This window comes from Ochotona princeps, chromosome 11, assembly GCF_030435755.1.
Source record: "Ochotona princeps isolate mOchPri1 chromosome 11, mOchPri1.hap1, whole genome shotgun sequence".
NCBI classification, from domain to species: Eukaryota; Metazoa; Chordata; class Mammalia; order Lagomorpha; family Ochotonidae; genus Ochotona; species Ochotona princeps.
This window is the reverse complement of record NC_080842.1, coordinates 71145452-71161224: the sequence shown is the minus strand read 5'-3', so window position 1 is coordinate 71161224 and position 15773 is coordinate 71145452. Positions and strand designations below refer to the sequence as shown.

The following is a 15773-nucleotide window of genomic DNA, read 5'->3' as shown; positions in this document are numbered from 1 at the left end:
CTTTAAGAATGAGCCAGCGGCTGGAGGATCTCATTCTTTCCCTTTGCCTTTCAAATGATGATGATGATGATAACGGAGGTCCTAAGAGGAGGAGCCTCAAAGCAGAACGAGGCCAGCTGCGGACCCCTTTTATTTTGTGATCTGCTTGAGTTTATACCAGATTGCAGACTGGTATAAACTCACACGTGCGGCTCCTTGTGAATGCAGTTAATGCGTATCCCATGCGCTGTTTTTGTTCTGATTTAACTTCCAGCTTAGTTTGGGAGTGAAGCTGCTCAGTGTTCAATTGACAGAACATGGACGTCTTGCAGTTCTGTCTGCTTATGAAATTGGTTTCTATTGAGGAGGATTTTGGATTCACCGGCACAGAATTGGGTTCTGTGGGTCTGTTATGCATACACTCAGAAATGCCAGACTTAAACTGTTGAAGAAAAAGGCCATGGCAATTTCATTTTCCTTCTAAATTCATTATCTCCTGTGTGGATTGGTGGGTTCCTTTTTACCTTCAGGAGAATGTTCACTGTCCGGTGTGTCTGCTTCCTCCCTAATTCTACCCTGACAGCTTGCTCGTCGTTTGGTGACAGCCTGATTAATTTTTACGTGGATTAAATAAGAAAAAAGGGCACCTTTTTTATTCTTTTCTTTGTGATCATAGATCGCTGCTTGGGTACTGGTCCATTCTAGGATGCTTCAAGCAGTGCCTGCTTCTTTAGGAAGGTGCTATAATGGTGGTGTTAGCGGCTCTCGCTAGCAGGTGCCACCGGTGTGCCGGACAGGGCTCTGACTCTGATGTGAAGTCAGCCATGGGCAAGGGCAGGGTGGGGATGAGGTGATGCACCCGCAGTAGCTGCACCTGAAACTGACGCAGTGCAGGTAATGACTTTTATAGTGGCCTCCAAGTACCAGGGAGTGAATTCTGCTGGCTTCATCAGCTTGTTGAAGTAGCAAGAAAGCTTCAAAATCAGAGCTCAGAGTGTGGGACTCAAGACGTGTCTGTCCTCCCTGTGGATTGGCTTAGGGCAAGGGATGGAAAAATCTGAATGTTTCATTGTTATTGGAATAATTTAAAATATGGTTGTTCCTGGAAATTCGCCTGCTGCCCCATGGACCCACGAAATCCTGCATGCAAAGGATGTCTTTTTAACATTTATTTTTCTCTCCTGTGGCCATTTGAGCCATCAACAGGTAAGAGCTTCGCTAGCAGTGGGACATTTTAATCCGTTTTGAGGGCTGGTGTTCATTCTTTTGTGACTTTGGGACTGACAGATACGTCATGCGCCGCTTATGGCATTTTTCGGTGGTGATGGATAGGAAAGCCTTTGCAGTGGAACACATGGGGAAGCTGGCTTCCCTGGCCGTGGTTAGGGTTTGCGCAGCCATTTTCTGGGAGGGGGGAGCAAAGGAGGAAAATACTCTTATTTGGGGCTGAAAAGCTACCAGGCTCCAAGTCAAACATTTTGCATTTCTCATCCTTTCCAACCTGAGTAACAGTCTGGGAGATGACCCCATTAGGCTGGCGGGGCCTCCAAGCATTTTCTCTGGTTGCACAGCAAACCATTGGGAAAGGCCCTGGGCTGCAGCCTGGAATCTGAAACTGTCTGCTCCCAAGCAGTGCCAGCCACATGCAGGAGCTCAGGCTGTGCAGGGTGGGGTCATTCCAGGGTCGTTTACACATCTGGGCTCAAAAGGCTCCCAGGGGCTGCACTTGGCCCTGGCCATCCAGAAGGTTGGAGGCTGGGAACACAGCTGGCTTTCTCCCGTGGGTGTCCTCACTGTGAGTCACACTGCTGTCCACACAGCTGCCAGGGAGAGGTTTTCTGATTTTCCTCCTGATGCCATAGCTCAGGTGTGAGGAGATGCAATTCACACCAGGCAGGTGAAGGAATTTCCCAGCATAAAGGCTCTGTGCCCACAGGTGCCCATGTTTTCTAGAAGAATTCACAGGTTTAATTTCTTTTTTAAAAGATTTATTTATTTATTATTTTTTTAAAGATTTATTGTTATTGGAAAGCCGGATATACAGAGAGGAGGAGAGACAGAGAGGAAGATCTTCCATCCGGTGTTTCATTCCCCAAGTGAGCTGCAACGGGCCGGTGCGCGCCAATCCAATTCCACGAACCAGGAACCTTTTCCAGGTCTCCCACATGGGTGCAGGGTCCCAAAGCTTTGGGCCGTCCTCGACTGCTTTCCCTGGCCACAAGCAGGGAGCTGGATGGGAAGTGGAGCTGCCAGGATTAGAACCGGCGCCCATATGGGATCCTGGGGCTTTCAAGGCGAGGACTTTAGCCGCTAGGCCATGCCGCCGGGCCCAGATTTATTTATTTTTATTGGAAAGGCAGATATACAGAGAGGAGGAAAGACAGAGAGGAAGATCTTTCATCTGCTGATTAGCTCCCCAAGTGACTGCAACAGCTGAAGCTGAGCCAATCCGAAGCCAGGAGCCAGTAGCTCTTTCAGGTCTCCCACGCGGGTGCAGGGTCCCAAGGCTTTGGGCCGTCCTCGACTGTTTTCCCAGGCCACAAGCAGGGAGCTGGATGGGAAGCAGGGCCGCAGGGATTAGAACTGGCGCCCATATGGGATCCCGGCGCGTGCAAGGCGAGGACTCTAACCACTACACTATCACGCCGGGCGCCACAGATTTAATTTCTAGGACCTATGCAAGGCACACGGCAGGTCCGAGTGTCCCCACCCTCAGGGAAGTTTGACATGTGGCAGCCTTGTTGAATGTTGTTGCAGATGACCTGAAGGTGCAACAGAATAGTGAGTTTGGGTAGAGAGCCGTCAAGGGCTAAGCTGTCTTAATGCCATTAGGAGATGCCTGCTACAAAATGAGTGGGAGAGAGAAAAAATAGCGTTTAATATCTAGTTCAATAGTGCATAGTATGGATGATAGGTTTGGAAATAAACTGGACAAACAAAATTAAATGCTCTTGTTGCTCTCAAGGAGCCCTGGTGAGTGGACATGTAACGAATGCCGTGCGCCTCAGAGCTGGGGGGCCTGCCGAGTGTGCTGTGGTTTCACATCAGCTGATTCTCCTCACGTCTGCACTTCCCAGGTTGGAGATTGCAACCCTGCACCGGGCAGATGCAGAGCTGGAGGCCTGCCGCGGCCAAGTCAGCAAGGACCTCTTGGCCCTCCTCCTGAAGAGTCTGACCAGCAGGGGCCACCTCTCCCCTCAAGCGGAAAGGAGAATGGGTGCTGCTTTCAAACAACAGTTCCTGCTGCTGGACAGCGAAATCCGAGAGGAGTACGACCGGAAGGTGTTGGCACTGACAGCTGAGTGTGACCTGGAAACCAGAAAGAGGACGGAGATCCAGTGCCAGAGGGAGGTGGTGGCGATGGAGGAAGCAGAGGAGCTGCTGCGGCGTGCCAGTGAGAGGGTGAGGCGGCTCTGGAGGGACAGCGTTTGCTTCTCGCTCCTCCTCCTGAGGGACTTGTCGTTTATCCACCCACCTGTCTGTCCATCCTCCTCTCATCTGTCCACCCATCCACCCATTGCTTCATCCTTCTGTCTACCCACCCGCATCCACCCATTCACCCGCTCAGCCAGCCAGCCATCCCTCCATCTACCCATCCACCCATCCATTTATCTAACCATTCATCTGTCCATTCACCCACTCACCCACCCACTCACCCACCCAGTCATCCACCCAGTCATCCACCCAGTCATCCATCTACCTATCCATCCCCCAATCCATCCCCCAATCCATCCCCCAATCCATCCACCAATCCAGCCATGTATCTATTCATCTGTCTGTTCATCTACTCACCCGTGTGTCCATCCATCCATCCATCCATCCATCCACCCACCTACACACCCATCTATGTAGAACTACCTCTTCAGGGAGGTACTGATTGGTCACCAGGCTAGGCAGTGAAAGTACAGAGAGAAAAGGGATATGATGTGATTGTTACATTGAAGGCGTTCACAGTCTGTTTCCAGGCATAACAACAACAGCAACATGCAGCCACATAGGGTAGAGGTGTTTGTGTTGCCCTGGAGAGTCATGGGAGACTCCGATAGAGACTGCTGGATTCCCGAGACCTGCAGCTCTCCATGAAGCAGCCAGGCTCACACTGGACGCTCTATATTCTGATGAACTTGATGTCTACCTTTGCCAGATGACATAACTGGCTCACAGCAGGATCTGCTCCATTGCGCTCAAGTTCATGCTGTCACTCAAAGGGAGGGAGTTTAAGTGACATGCAGCCAGGGACCCTCCCAGGCTCCTCGTGCACTTGTGGAGCTGGGGCCAGCTCCCTCAGGGACAGGAGTCTGTGAGATAGCCATGCAGGGGTGTCCACACTCACACAGATGTTGCAGTCCTGGCCCCGCCCTGGACTGCTGGAGATGTAGGCTTCCAAGTAGCCATCTTTACCATTTATATTGTTTCTCTTTTTCACCCCAAAAATCTCAACTTGGGTGGCCTTTTCTTTTTTTTTTTTTTTTTTTTTTTTTTATTTTATTTTTATTACAAAGTCAGATATACTGAGAGGAGGAGAGATAGAGAGGAAGTGGAGCTGCCGGGATTAGAACCAGCGGCCATATGGGATCAAGGCGAGGACCTTAGCCACTAGGCCACGCCGCCAAGCCCATGGGTGGCCTTTTCTTTCTCAGCCAACCCAAGAAGGGAAACTGGTTAGAACCCGGTGACACGACCCATCATTACATCAAAACCCTCCGTTTTTGCAGGCCGTTTTCAGTTCGCAGAGTTCCGTCCCTGTGCCTTTTCTGCTTTGTGGTGGTTCTGAAAACCGCTAATGGGAGGACAGGCTGTAGCAGCATGTTCTGGGGCTTAGCTTGAAACTGTGTGTGTGTGTGTGTGTGTGTGTGTGCGTGTGTGTAGATGTTCCATGTGTATATGTACAGGCGTGTGGCTGTGTACCTGTGTGTGCATGTCCAGTGTGTGTTATGTGCTTTTACGTGTACATGTATGCTTTTATGTGTCCACATTGGTATGTATGTGTATATGCAGGTGTGGTGTGTTAACACGTGAATGTCTATGCATTGACCATACCTGCACAGTCCACTTGGATATGCCTACATGTGTGTGAAAATTCCATGTATTGCACACTCTGCCCTAGAGTGTGCGTACACACATGCATGTGTACTGTTATAGTGTCTGTACTTGCCCGTGTGTGCGCAGGTTGCCCGTGCAGCAGTGATCACAGTCGTGCTCGGTTGCCTGTCTCTCACCGCTGCCTCCTCTCCCTGCAGTCTGCTGCTGAGTGCAGCAGCCTCCTGCGGAGCCTGCATGGCCTGGAGCAGGAGCAGCTGCGGCGGTCCCTGGCTGTGCAGCAGGAGGAAGACTTCGCCCAGGCTCACAGGCAGCTGGCTGTTCTGCAGAGAAACGAACTGCACAGGATTTTTTTCACCCAGATAAAAAGTGCTGTTGTTGAGGGGGAGCTGCGGCCCGAGGCGGCCGAGCTGCTGCTGCAGGAGTATTCGAAGCTCCAGGTAACGTGGTGATGCCTGCTGCAGGCTTGCTGGGAGGGCCGAGGCACCACTTTGGGTTGTCAGCTCGTTCCACTTCACCTGGCCTCTCCTTGGTACTCGAAGCAGTAGGCCAACTTTCTTGAAGTCCATGGGGTGTTTCCAGTAAGCAGTGGCCGTGGTGGCTTTGGAAAATAAGATCCAGGCGCAGTGTGTGTTTAATACATGGCAGTAAAGGATGTGTGCCTGCCACACACACGTCTCCTTAGGATTTGTCTGTATCTAGGTGTGCGGGGTGAATCTGTGTGGAGTTGAGCACACACAGTGCGGGGGCTGGCAGTGCAAACTGAATACTTGGCATCTGTCATTGCTGCTGTGGACTTTGTCCTGAGCCTGCAGCACGTGTCTAACACGCATGTGCCGATCCTCATCTTTGTAAAGAATTATTTATTTGAAAGGCAGAGGGAAGAAAGGGATGCAGAGAGGGGCAGGGAGGAAGAGAACTGTTTGTTGGCTCACTCCCCAGATGGCTGCAACGGCGAGGGCTGGGCTACGCCAAAGCTGAGGGCTACATCTGGGTCTCTGATGTGGCTGCAAGGACTCCAACACTCGGGGCATGTTCTGTTACTTTCTCAGGCACATCAGCAGGGTGCTAGATCAGGAGTGGAGCAGCTAGGCTTCTAACTGGTGCCCATATTGGATGCTGACCTTGTAAGCAACAGCTTAATTTGCTGTGCCACAGTGCTGACTCCCTTTCCTAAAAGCCGTGGTGATGGGCAGGGAGGTTAACTGTGCGCACCCTGCTCCCATGTGTTTCCTCGCGGGAGGAGCGGGTGTGTGTTAAGTGTCTGGGGAGGGTTTTCTGTGTGTTTTCAGGAGGCGCGTTGTTACCTTGTTCCACGCAGGAGAGCATCGATGAGCTCATGGACTTCTTCCAGGCCAGCAAGAGGTCTCATCTGAGCAAACGATTCGGCCACAGGGAGTACCTGCTCCAGAACCTGCAGTCCACCGAGACCCGTGCGCAGGGCCTGCTGGCCGCGGCCGCAGCCCAGCTGACCCAGCTCATCCAGAAACACGAGAGGCAAGCACCCACACCAGCCCTGGGCCAGCTGTGGCCACTCCAGATTCGCTGCTCCGTGCTCGTGGCCACGGTGCAGCTGTGCCTACTGCTGAAACCCCTTTGCAGACACTGTGGTTGAGCCAACTGAATACTGACCCCTTTTGTGTCTGTCACCCCCTTCTGACTGCGTCCATTACCCCCCATGTGTCTGTCACCCCCTTCTGACTGCGTCCATTACTCCCTGTGGCCCCTGTGTGTCTGTCACCCCCTCTACAGATACTGACTGCGTCCATTACCCCTGTGTGTCTGTCACCCCCTCTACAGACACTGACTGCTCGCCTTTCCTGCCAATAGCCATGCAGCTTCCCCTGGATTATCTTTGGAGCAAATCCCCGACCCATGGGGTGGGTGCTCACCTCACCTGTGTGATGGGAGAGGAAAAGGGGCTGACCGCCCCCTTTGGTGACCAGCCTGTCCCTCTGATAATAGAGAGTCTTTGTGGCTCACCACCTCCCCATTGGCCCGTGGTGGGAGGGGATTTCAAATCTCAGCACAGACTCCAGGGATGAGGCCCTTTGGGGCTGTCCCCAGAAATACCGCCCCCAAATTTGTAGGCTTCCAAGTAGCCTACTGGCACAGACTGGCACTCTGAGCCAGTCCAGCTGACACCCAGCACCAACCATTACACAGGCAACTCCTCTTGGACCCTGTGCTATTGCTGGCATCAGTTTTCCTCCTTCTGGAACATTCCATTTTTGCACTGAAGGGTTCTACTTCCTCCCAGAACTTGTGCCAATGCCTGCCCCTGGCTGGTTTCTGTCCCATGTGAGGCTTGCTCTGCCAGTCACTGGTGGCACTGCCCTCTGTCTGCCGGGCTCTCAGGGACAGCTGAGCAGCTTGCCCGCTTGCTTTCTCTGGAGTGTCTAGGTTTTGCTGATTCAAACCTGGCCTGGGATGGGGCAGGCAGTGAACCCCCACAGCAGCCAAGCCAGAAGCGAGATTGGAGGAGATAGGAGCCCACGCTTCATGTTTCCCTCCAGGGCGGGGTACCTGGACGAGGACCAGACGGAAATGCTGCTGGAGCGAGCTCACACCGAAGCCTTCTCGGTGCGGCAGAAACTGGACAGCAACTTGAAGCAGGAGAAGAAAAAGCTGCAGCACAAACTCATCACGAAGAGGAGGCGGGAGCTGCTGCAAAAGGTAACGTGATGTCGTGTTCTTCGTGCTTGGCTCAGGCACTGCAGGATACCGGCCAGGCAGCAGGGCCTGCCCCGGAGAAGGGGCGATGGTGTGAGGGGGTCGTGATGGTGATGGTGATGGTGATGAGTGGATCATGATGGTGATGGTGACAGTGATGATGGGATCATGGGATCATGGTGATGATAGTGATGATGATGATAGAGAAGATGGTGATAATGGTGATGATAGGTCCTACCACTTACTGACTATAAACTTGACTCTGAGCTAAATGTGCTGTGTAAAAGGTTGTATTTAATCCTTAACTGCTGTTGTGTCCATTTTTTTAAAAAGTTGACATCAACTCCTAGAAACTGTAAGAGCATTACGTGTTCAAGTTCAAATGGGGACTAATGTGGGATTTGAACCCGAGCATATCTGGCTTAGGGTGTAAGCCTTCTCCTTGATGTGTCCCTGCTTAACGTCCGCATGTCTGCAAAGAAGTGGACCTCCATGTAAGGACAGTGATGCATTAGTTAACCGCGGGAGCGTGCACTGAGAGAGGCGAGGTTGAGTGACTGTATCACTGTGCAGGCATGGGTGTCCTTGTCGGAAGCGGATGCAGCTCTGACCTCACCAGGAGGTGCCATTTGGGAGCTGATCGTTGGATACACTGTCCGCCCTGAGATGTGGGATTCAGGGAGCTCAGTGCCCCGCTGACTGAGGGTGAGCAGTCTGGGAATACCAGCTCTGTGAGAGGATCCTGTCACCTGGCCAGGTGAGCACAGATGATGGCGCAGATGGGCCCAGCAGCTGGCCTGGGGAGCAGGACAGGTGGGGTGACTCGTATCCCAGCCCAAGCTGCTGGTGGAGAAATAGAAATGGCAGGACACCCTGAAGGTCAGGCCTGGTCCTGGGGCTGTTGGCATCTGGTGGCTGCCTCCCATGCCAGGGAGATTCTGCCAATCTCCCATGAATGCTGTTTCTGGCAGCCACTTTTGGCACATGCGGTGATTGGCTTGGAGTGGCGATGCAGCTCCACAAAAGCCAAGATTTCTGTTGTGTCCACCATGCCCAGGTGCAAGGTAGGCTGGCAGTGCTTATAGTGTGGATGAGCAAGAGGCAGATTGTTTCCTGGCTCACAAAACAGAAGACTCATTGTGATGTCATTATAAGTAACACCACAGCCAATATCTTCAGCCGTTGGTTCGCTCCCCAAATGGCTATGATGTCCAGAGTGGGCTGGTCCAAACCCAGGAAACAGCAGCTTCTTCCAGGTCTCCCATGAGGGTAAAAGAACCCAAGTCCTTGAGCCATCCTCCGTTGCTTTCCCAGGTGCTTTAGCAGGAAGGAGGATCAGAAGTGGAGCAGCCGGGACTAGAACTGGCGCCCATATGGGTTGTTGGCGTTGTAGGTAGAGGCTTAACTTGCTACATGACTGCTTTTTGTTTGTTTTCTTACTAAACCCCTTCCTCCTGCAATAACGTGGCACATTTTCCACCCCTGTTTCTTTTCCTTCCCAGCACAAGGAACAGCGCAAGGAGCAGCTGTGTGTGGGTGAGGCTTTGCGTGCTGCGGAGGATGCTGGCAAGTACCTGCAGCAGTGGCGGAGCCTGGTGGCCGAGCACAGTGCTGCCCTGGAGGAGCTGCAGGAGCAGCTGGACCAGGCCGCCCTGGACGAGCTCCGGGCCTTGACGCTGTCCCTGGCTGAGAAGGCCACCGAGGAGCTGCGACGGCTGCAGAACTCGGCCATGACGCAGGAGCTGCTCAAGTGCAGCGTGCCCTGGCCCTTCCTGCAGCAGATCCTGGAGGAGCACGGCCAGGAGATGGCAGCCCGGGCTGAGCAGCTGGAGGCTGAGGACAGGGCCCGGGGCCAGGAGGGTGTCCAGAGTGTGCGGCAGCGGCTGAAGGATGACGCCCTGGAGGCCTCCACTGAGGAGCAGGCAGAGCTGAGACGCTGGGAGCACTTGGTCTTCACGTGAGTGCCCCACCCAGGGCACCCCTTGCGGCTCGATGCTGGCCCCAGGAGACCCACGACCCATGCAGGGCAGTGACCCATTCCTGGCCAGCGCAGGAGTTGGGGGTGGGCTGGCTTGAATAATTCCACGAGCTGGCAGGGAACTGCCAGATGTAGCTCGTGCTCGGGCAGAGGCTGCACCTGCAGCCCAGAAGTGTTGGTGGCTGTGCTGAGGGGAGCAGAAGGCGGTTCCATGATCCCCTGCTTCTTTCTGCTGACTGCCCAGGCAGCACATGGTCCCAGGCCTTGTGTCCCATTTCACTGTCTCCCTGCCTGAACTGTCCCTTTGTTGGTTAGCAGCTTGCGTGGGTAGCTAGTTTAGTTGGTTGATTGGTTAGTTGGGTGGTTAGGTCATCTCTTGGGTTTATTGGTTAGTTGGTTAATTGGTTAGCTGGATGTTTAGTTGATTAGCTGACTAGTTGGCTTTTAGTGTGCTAGCTGATTTGTTAGTTAATTGGTTTGTTGTTTTATTGGTTAGTTGATTGATTGGGTGGTTGGTTTTGGTAGGTGGGTAGTTGATTGATTGGATGGCTAGTTAGTTGAGTAGGTGGTTGGTTACTTGATTGTTTAGTTGATTGGTTAATTGTTAAGTTGGTTGGTCAGCTGGTTAGTTTATTCTCCCTAGGGATTTCAAGATCAGCGGTGGCTGAGAATGGTGGGATGGAGGCGGTGAGGAGGGGAGCACTGGAGCAGAGAGAATGGCCAGGTTCACTCAAGGAGAACTTTTTTGAGGTTGTTGCCCACTTCCAGGGCAGTGTGACTGGAGGAATGGGTCTCCAGTCGACATCTGAGGGCACTCACCTGACAGCTTAGGAATCCAGCATTTAGCACTGGAGCCTCTGGGAGCCACGGCTCAGGGCAGACCCACATTGCCCAAAGCAGGAAGGCAGGGGCAAGAGCTCCTCCTGAGCTGCGCTTACCTGGGACGGGGCCAGAGTTCTGTGGTGAGGTCCATGGTACATGCCCCATTTCCACTTCTTTGCCCAACACTGAGTCCCCTGGGCCAGTGAGAGTGAGTGCTATAGTCGAGAGCCAAGGGCTTTGCCACTAAGGGCAGGGGCCATTTCTCAGTGTCCTCGCTGAAATCTGAGGACGAAGTCTGGTCCTTGGGGCTCACAACAGCAGGAGTGGGTCCTCCATCCATCCTGGAGGCCAGAGGTACAGTCTGTTCCTTGCTTTGCTCTGAACCTCTGGCGTGGCAGGTTGCCCTTGGTGTTTGTGTCCTAACTCCACCCCCACTGCCAGTCTCCTGGCAATCTGCCTTGCAGGACACCAGTCATGTCAGATTAAGGGACAAATGCATCCTAACTTACTTCATCAGCAGAGAGACTCCATGCCCAAAGAAGCTATAGTCACAGGCATGGGGCTGTAGGACTCAAGTGTGTCCTTGAGGGGGACACAGTCCAACCCATGAGAATCATTCAGCACAGCTCCCAGCACAGAGCAGGTTATGCTAAGTAACAGCTGTCAATCATCTGCCTTTGAGATGAGCTTCTCTCTCCCCTGCCCCTGCTGACCAGGCTCTGTGGGCAGTGCTGGACCTTGGTGCTGGGTTCTGATCATGGTGGTGTTGTTTCCCTGGGCTGTCGCTCCTTGGCCCTGGTGTAACATGGTGGCCCTCAGCAGTGCTGGGGAGCCAGGAACTCGACCCAGCCCAGAGCTTCATGGTACCACCTCCCTCTGCAGGAAGCTGTGCTCCTCAGCCTTCTCACTGTCCGAGGACGAGCTGCTCCAGATGAGGCAGGAGGTCCACGGTTGCTTCGCCCAGATGGACCGCAGCCTGGCTCTCCCCAAGATCCGGGCCCGGGTCCTGCTGCAACAACTACACTCCGCTTGGAGGGAAGCCGAGTTCCTGAAACTGGACCAGGCCCTGGCCACCCCTGCTGAGCCACAGGTGGGATGGACAGGCGGGTTGGGGCAGGGGCAGCGCCATCACTTCGCCGACTCCCCCTTGGTCCTCCTGTGGACCAAATTAACACTGCCCCCTGCTTCACGTCCGCTCTTGTCTGAGCTTCATCCCGTGGAAGGGAGCCTGGCCTGAGGCACTCCTCTCCCTCCTGCCCACACATGTGTGAGCAATACCCAGAGGCAGCTACAGCTCAGCGTGGTGGCTCAGGGAAAGGGGGCATGCCCCACCGCCACCCTGGCCTTCAAGGATGCTGATTCCTGAGCACCTACTGCGTGTCTTAAGGGCAGACAGCTCTTTCTGGCTCCAGAGCCAGAGTCTAGGCTAACCTTGACCTAGGACCACAACGTTGCCTGGCCCTGTCCCTTCCCATCCTGGCTCCCACGCTCCTTCCTACAGTGCCATTCCTCAGGGACCCACGTATCTCCATTCCTCCATGCCCTGGAGCTTCTGTTTCCTCCACTAAGACCTTGCTGGGTTGCTTGTGTATTCAGGGCTCAGCCCAAATGTCACCTCCTCTGAGAAGCCCTCCCTGGGTGCTCCTGTGGAATAACCCCCTGTGCGTCTGTTTTTGTGGCTGTACAGGATTTATCCTGGTGTCTTGGCCTCCTGCTTACAAACAAGCTGTCCATCCCTGTCCCCCTAGTCATTCCATCCCCAGCACCTAGTGGAGGGGTGGGCACACAGTAGGTGTTCAGCACAGTTTGCAATCTTGGTTACCAAGCTGGCCAGCCACCAGACAGGTGCAAGATGTCAAGCATTTCTTGGGGTGATAACTAGTTGGCTTTGAAAATGTGAACATCAGTCGAGCTCATGGGAAGTCCATAAGCAGGCGAAGCTGGGGAGCAGGTGTTACACCTCTGTCAGGCGCATAAGAAAACTGCCCAGCAGAGAAGATCAAACTGACCTACAAAGAACTGGAGAGTAGGATTGGGAAGTAATAATTTGTTTAAGACTTTTATGTATTAGTTTGGAGGGTAGAATGAGAGAGTGAAAGAGAGAGAGAGAGAGAGGACTGGGGAGAGATCTTCCATAAAGTGGTTCACTCCCCAAATGGCAACAGTGGTTGGGGCTGGACTAAGCTGAAGCCAGGAGTCAGGTGCTTCCCCGGGGTCTCCCACATGAGTTCAGGGGCCCAAGCACTTGGACCATCCTCCACTGCCTGCTCTGCTGCATTAGCAGGGAGCTGGATGGGAAGAGGAGCAGCTGAGTCCTGATACCAATGTAGCTAGCAGCAGTTTAGCCACAACACTGGTCCTGGGAGACTAGCATTTCCCCAGCTGGCTGGGCCAGGAGCCCTGCGTGGGCCCGACCCTCAGCTCCACACCGACCTCATCTTCGCCTCTCTAGCAGCCGTCCAAGGCGAGAAAGCCACGCTCCAAGGGTAAGAGCCGGGCAGACCTGCTGAAGAAGTGCATTGAGGATAAAATTCACCTGCTGGAGGCACAGGCCCCGGAGGACCTGGCAGAGAAGGTCAGTGTGCCTGCTGCCCTTTGCCCCATGTCCCTCAGCGCCAGTCCTCCCCTCAGGCCCTCCCTGTGCTCCTACCCTCCTGCTGCCCTTGGTCTCAGGAGCCTCTCCTCCACCAGCCCTGCCGGCCTCCGCATTGGGCCTGTCCCTTCCTCCTGCCATTTCCCACCGCCCCCTGCTTCCCCACTGGAATAAATCACCTGATCCACTGTGGTCCTTTGATGCCCCCTCTCCCGGGAAGTCTTCCCTGAACACCGTTATGTTCCCCACTTACCCCACCACTATCCTCTTTTCTACTCTGAGGTTTGCCCCACAGTTCTGTGGATCCCTAAATTATTGGGGAGGGGGAGGCAGTATGCCCCAGGAGGTGTTACTGCAGTCTGGGGTCACAGCTGTGACCAAGCCAGTCCTGGTCTCACGGAGCACACAGATTGCTGTGGGGCAGGATGGGGGTGGAGCACAGGAATGACCAACGCGTCCATCAGTCTGTGATTGGAGCTGTTGGGGAAGGGGGATGCTGGCAGGTGGAGCAGGCTGGCAGGGGCTGGGCCTGAGGCAGAAGGGGAGGCACCATGCGGTCCTGGCTCCTAAAGCCTGCACTCTGCCTGGAGGCGTTTGCTCAGTACAGCGGGGCACTGGGTCACAGAGGCCAGGAAGGCTGTGCTGAGCTGCTCAGGGAAAGCCAGAGAATGTTTGCTGGGGCATGTCCAGCGGGAAGGCCTGTGCTAGCCAGTCCGCTCTCTTGACTCTGCTCTGGTCTGTGGGTTCACTTCTTCCTTTTCTCCCTGCCCACAGTGCATGATAGAAGATAGTGTGGTCTCTCAGCATGCACAATCTCCCGCGGGCTTGCGGGAGCGAGAGGGCGGTCTGTTCTGTGGCTCCCAAGAACTCCCTCCTTGGGTGGAGCAAGGGGCAGCCGAGGAGGACTACCCTAGGGCAACCTGTTCTGTGGTCCCCAGGACCCTCCTTCCGTGGGTGGGGCGGGGGTAGCCAAGGAGAGTTACCCTGGGGTGGTGCCTGCATGGTGAATGCTCACATCTGGGATGCCTGCCCTGACCTTGTGCCATCCAGTGACTCCCAGGGCAGCCATTTCAAGTGGGCACCAGCCAGTTCTTGCCTGCTGAGTGCCTTGAGCAGCTCAGGGGATGTGAATCATTGTCCTGGCTCGTGTCTAGGCCGACCCCAAGGCCAATGCAAGATGCAGCACAGCTCGGGGCTGTCCATCACGTGATGGGCAGTCAGCCTGCCCTATCTCTGCCCACGTCTGTCTGTCATCTACATGTGCTTGGAGATTGTGCACAACAGTTTTCTCATTGCTTTCTACAGCAGCACTGTGTGTTGTGGCATGTGGTTAAGGGTGCCGCACAACCCTCCTTTTATGGGCCCTTTGATCTTAAAAGGCTAGGGACTCTAGGTGAAGCTTTTGGCTGTTGCAGCATGTCCTGGCCCAGTAAGATCAGTAGCTGTAGTTTTTATTACTTTGAATTAGATGTCACTCAGCTGGGATCCTTTCTCATGCCTGTGCCTGTACAGCCATAACTTTTTCCTGGAGTTAATAGTGTCCTTTTGTTTCATTAGGTAGCTTTCTGTGTCTTTAGCTTCAGTTCAGCCCACTTCTTGTTAGGTAGCCACTGCGCACAGTAGATGCTGTCAGTTAATTCCAACTCCTTGGTGCCGCCATTGTGGTATGGCAAGTTGGGCTGCCACTTGCAGTCTTCCCAGGGCGCCGGTTTGAGTCCCAGCTGCTCTGTTGTCAGTCCAGCTCCCTGCTAATGGAAAGATGGTTCAAGTTCTTGACTCGCTGCCATCCACTGGGAGACCCAGGCGCAGCCCTGGATGTTGTAGTTGCTTGAGGAGTGAGTCAGCAGATCAAAGGTCTCTCTCTCACCCTCTCACTCTTCCTATCATTCTGACTTTCAAATAAATAAATAAAACTTAAAAAAATTCCCATTTCTTGATGAGATCTCTGTGTGGCCGTGGCAGGCCCCATTGGACATGGTTGTGGGGCATGCCATGAATTGACTGCACCCTTCTTTTTCCTTATTGTAATCAAATGTGTTTTCTATCCGGTTCCTGAGAAAGGGCCCAGGGGAACTTAGTGTTTTGATATTTTGCAAGACTGAATTTTTACAATTCTTTCCTCAAGCGTAACTGAGAGTGTGGCCAGTTCTGGAATTCTGGGAGCTTCTCTGAGTCAGCTGATGCATCCCTCCCCGTTTCTCTCTGATCTGCCTGGGCAGCGTGGCCTCGTGGCGTTAGTTCTCTTCCCCGTCTGCCTTGGCATTGTCTGTTGGCCCTCTGCGGGGGAGCAGACCCTGAGTGGAGGTTTTCATCGATGTTTTCATCTCCTCATTCTTCGGAGGCTGCTGTTACTTCCCCTCTTATTTCTGCATTGGCTGAGGTCATTCTCGGTGGTTTATTCATATCTAAGAGTGAAGTAATCAAGAACTGCTTGACAGGAGGGGGCGACCTTGGGACAGGGTGGGTTAAGCCAGCTGCCATCTGCAGTGTCGGCATCCCAGGCGGGCGCCGGTTCAAGTCCCAGCTGCGCCTCCCCGTCAGCTCCCTGCTAATGCCCAGGTCCCTGAAGCCAAGTAGGAGACTGCAGCGGAGCTCCTGGCTTTGGACCAGCCCAGCTGCTGCTGCTGCTGTCTGGGGAGTGAACCAGAGGATGGAAGATCAGCCTCTAACTCTGCCTTTTAAATAAAC

The 15773-nt window shown here is 53.9% G+C and overlaps 1 protein-coding gene across 1 annotated transcript in view; it reads left to right on the top strand.

The window, feature by feature from the left end:
• Window positions 1-15773, top strand: part of EVC2 (EvC ciliary complex subunit 2) — a 63742-nt gene that overhangs the window by 26537 nt on the left and 21432 nt on the right. The window contains exons 8-14 of the mRNA XM_004579358.2: window positions 3057-3381; window positions 5220-5459; window positions 6341-6516; window positions 7536-7695; window positions 9195-9649; window positions 11375-11582; window positions 12945-13067. Coding sequence (XP_004579415.2) covers window positions 3057-3381; window positions 5220-5459; window positions 6341-6516; window positions 7536-7695; window positions 9195-9649; window positions 11375-11582; window positions 12945-13067 — 1687 coding nt within the window. The remainder of the gene's footprint in view (window positions 1-3056; window positions 3382-5219; window positions 5460-6340; window positions 6517-7535; window positions 7696-9194; window positions 9650-11374; window positions 11583-12944; window positions 13068-15773) is intronic.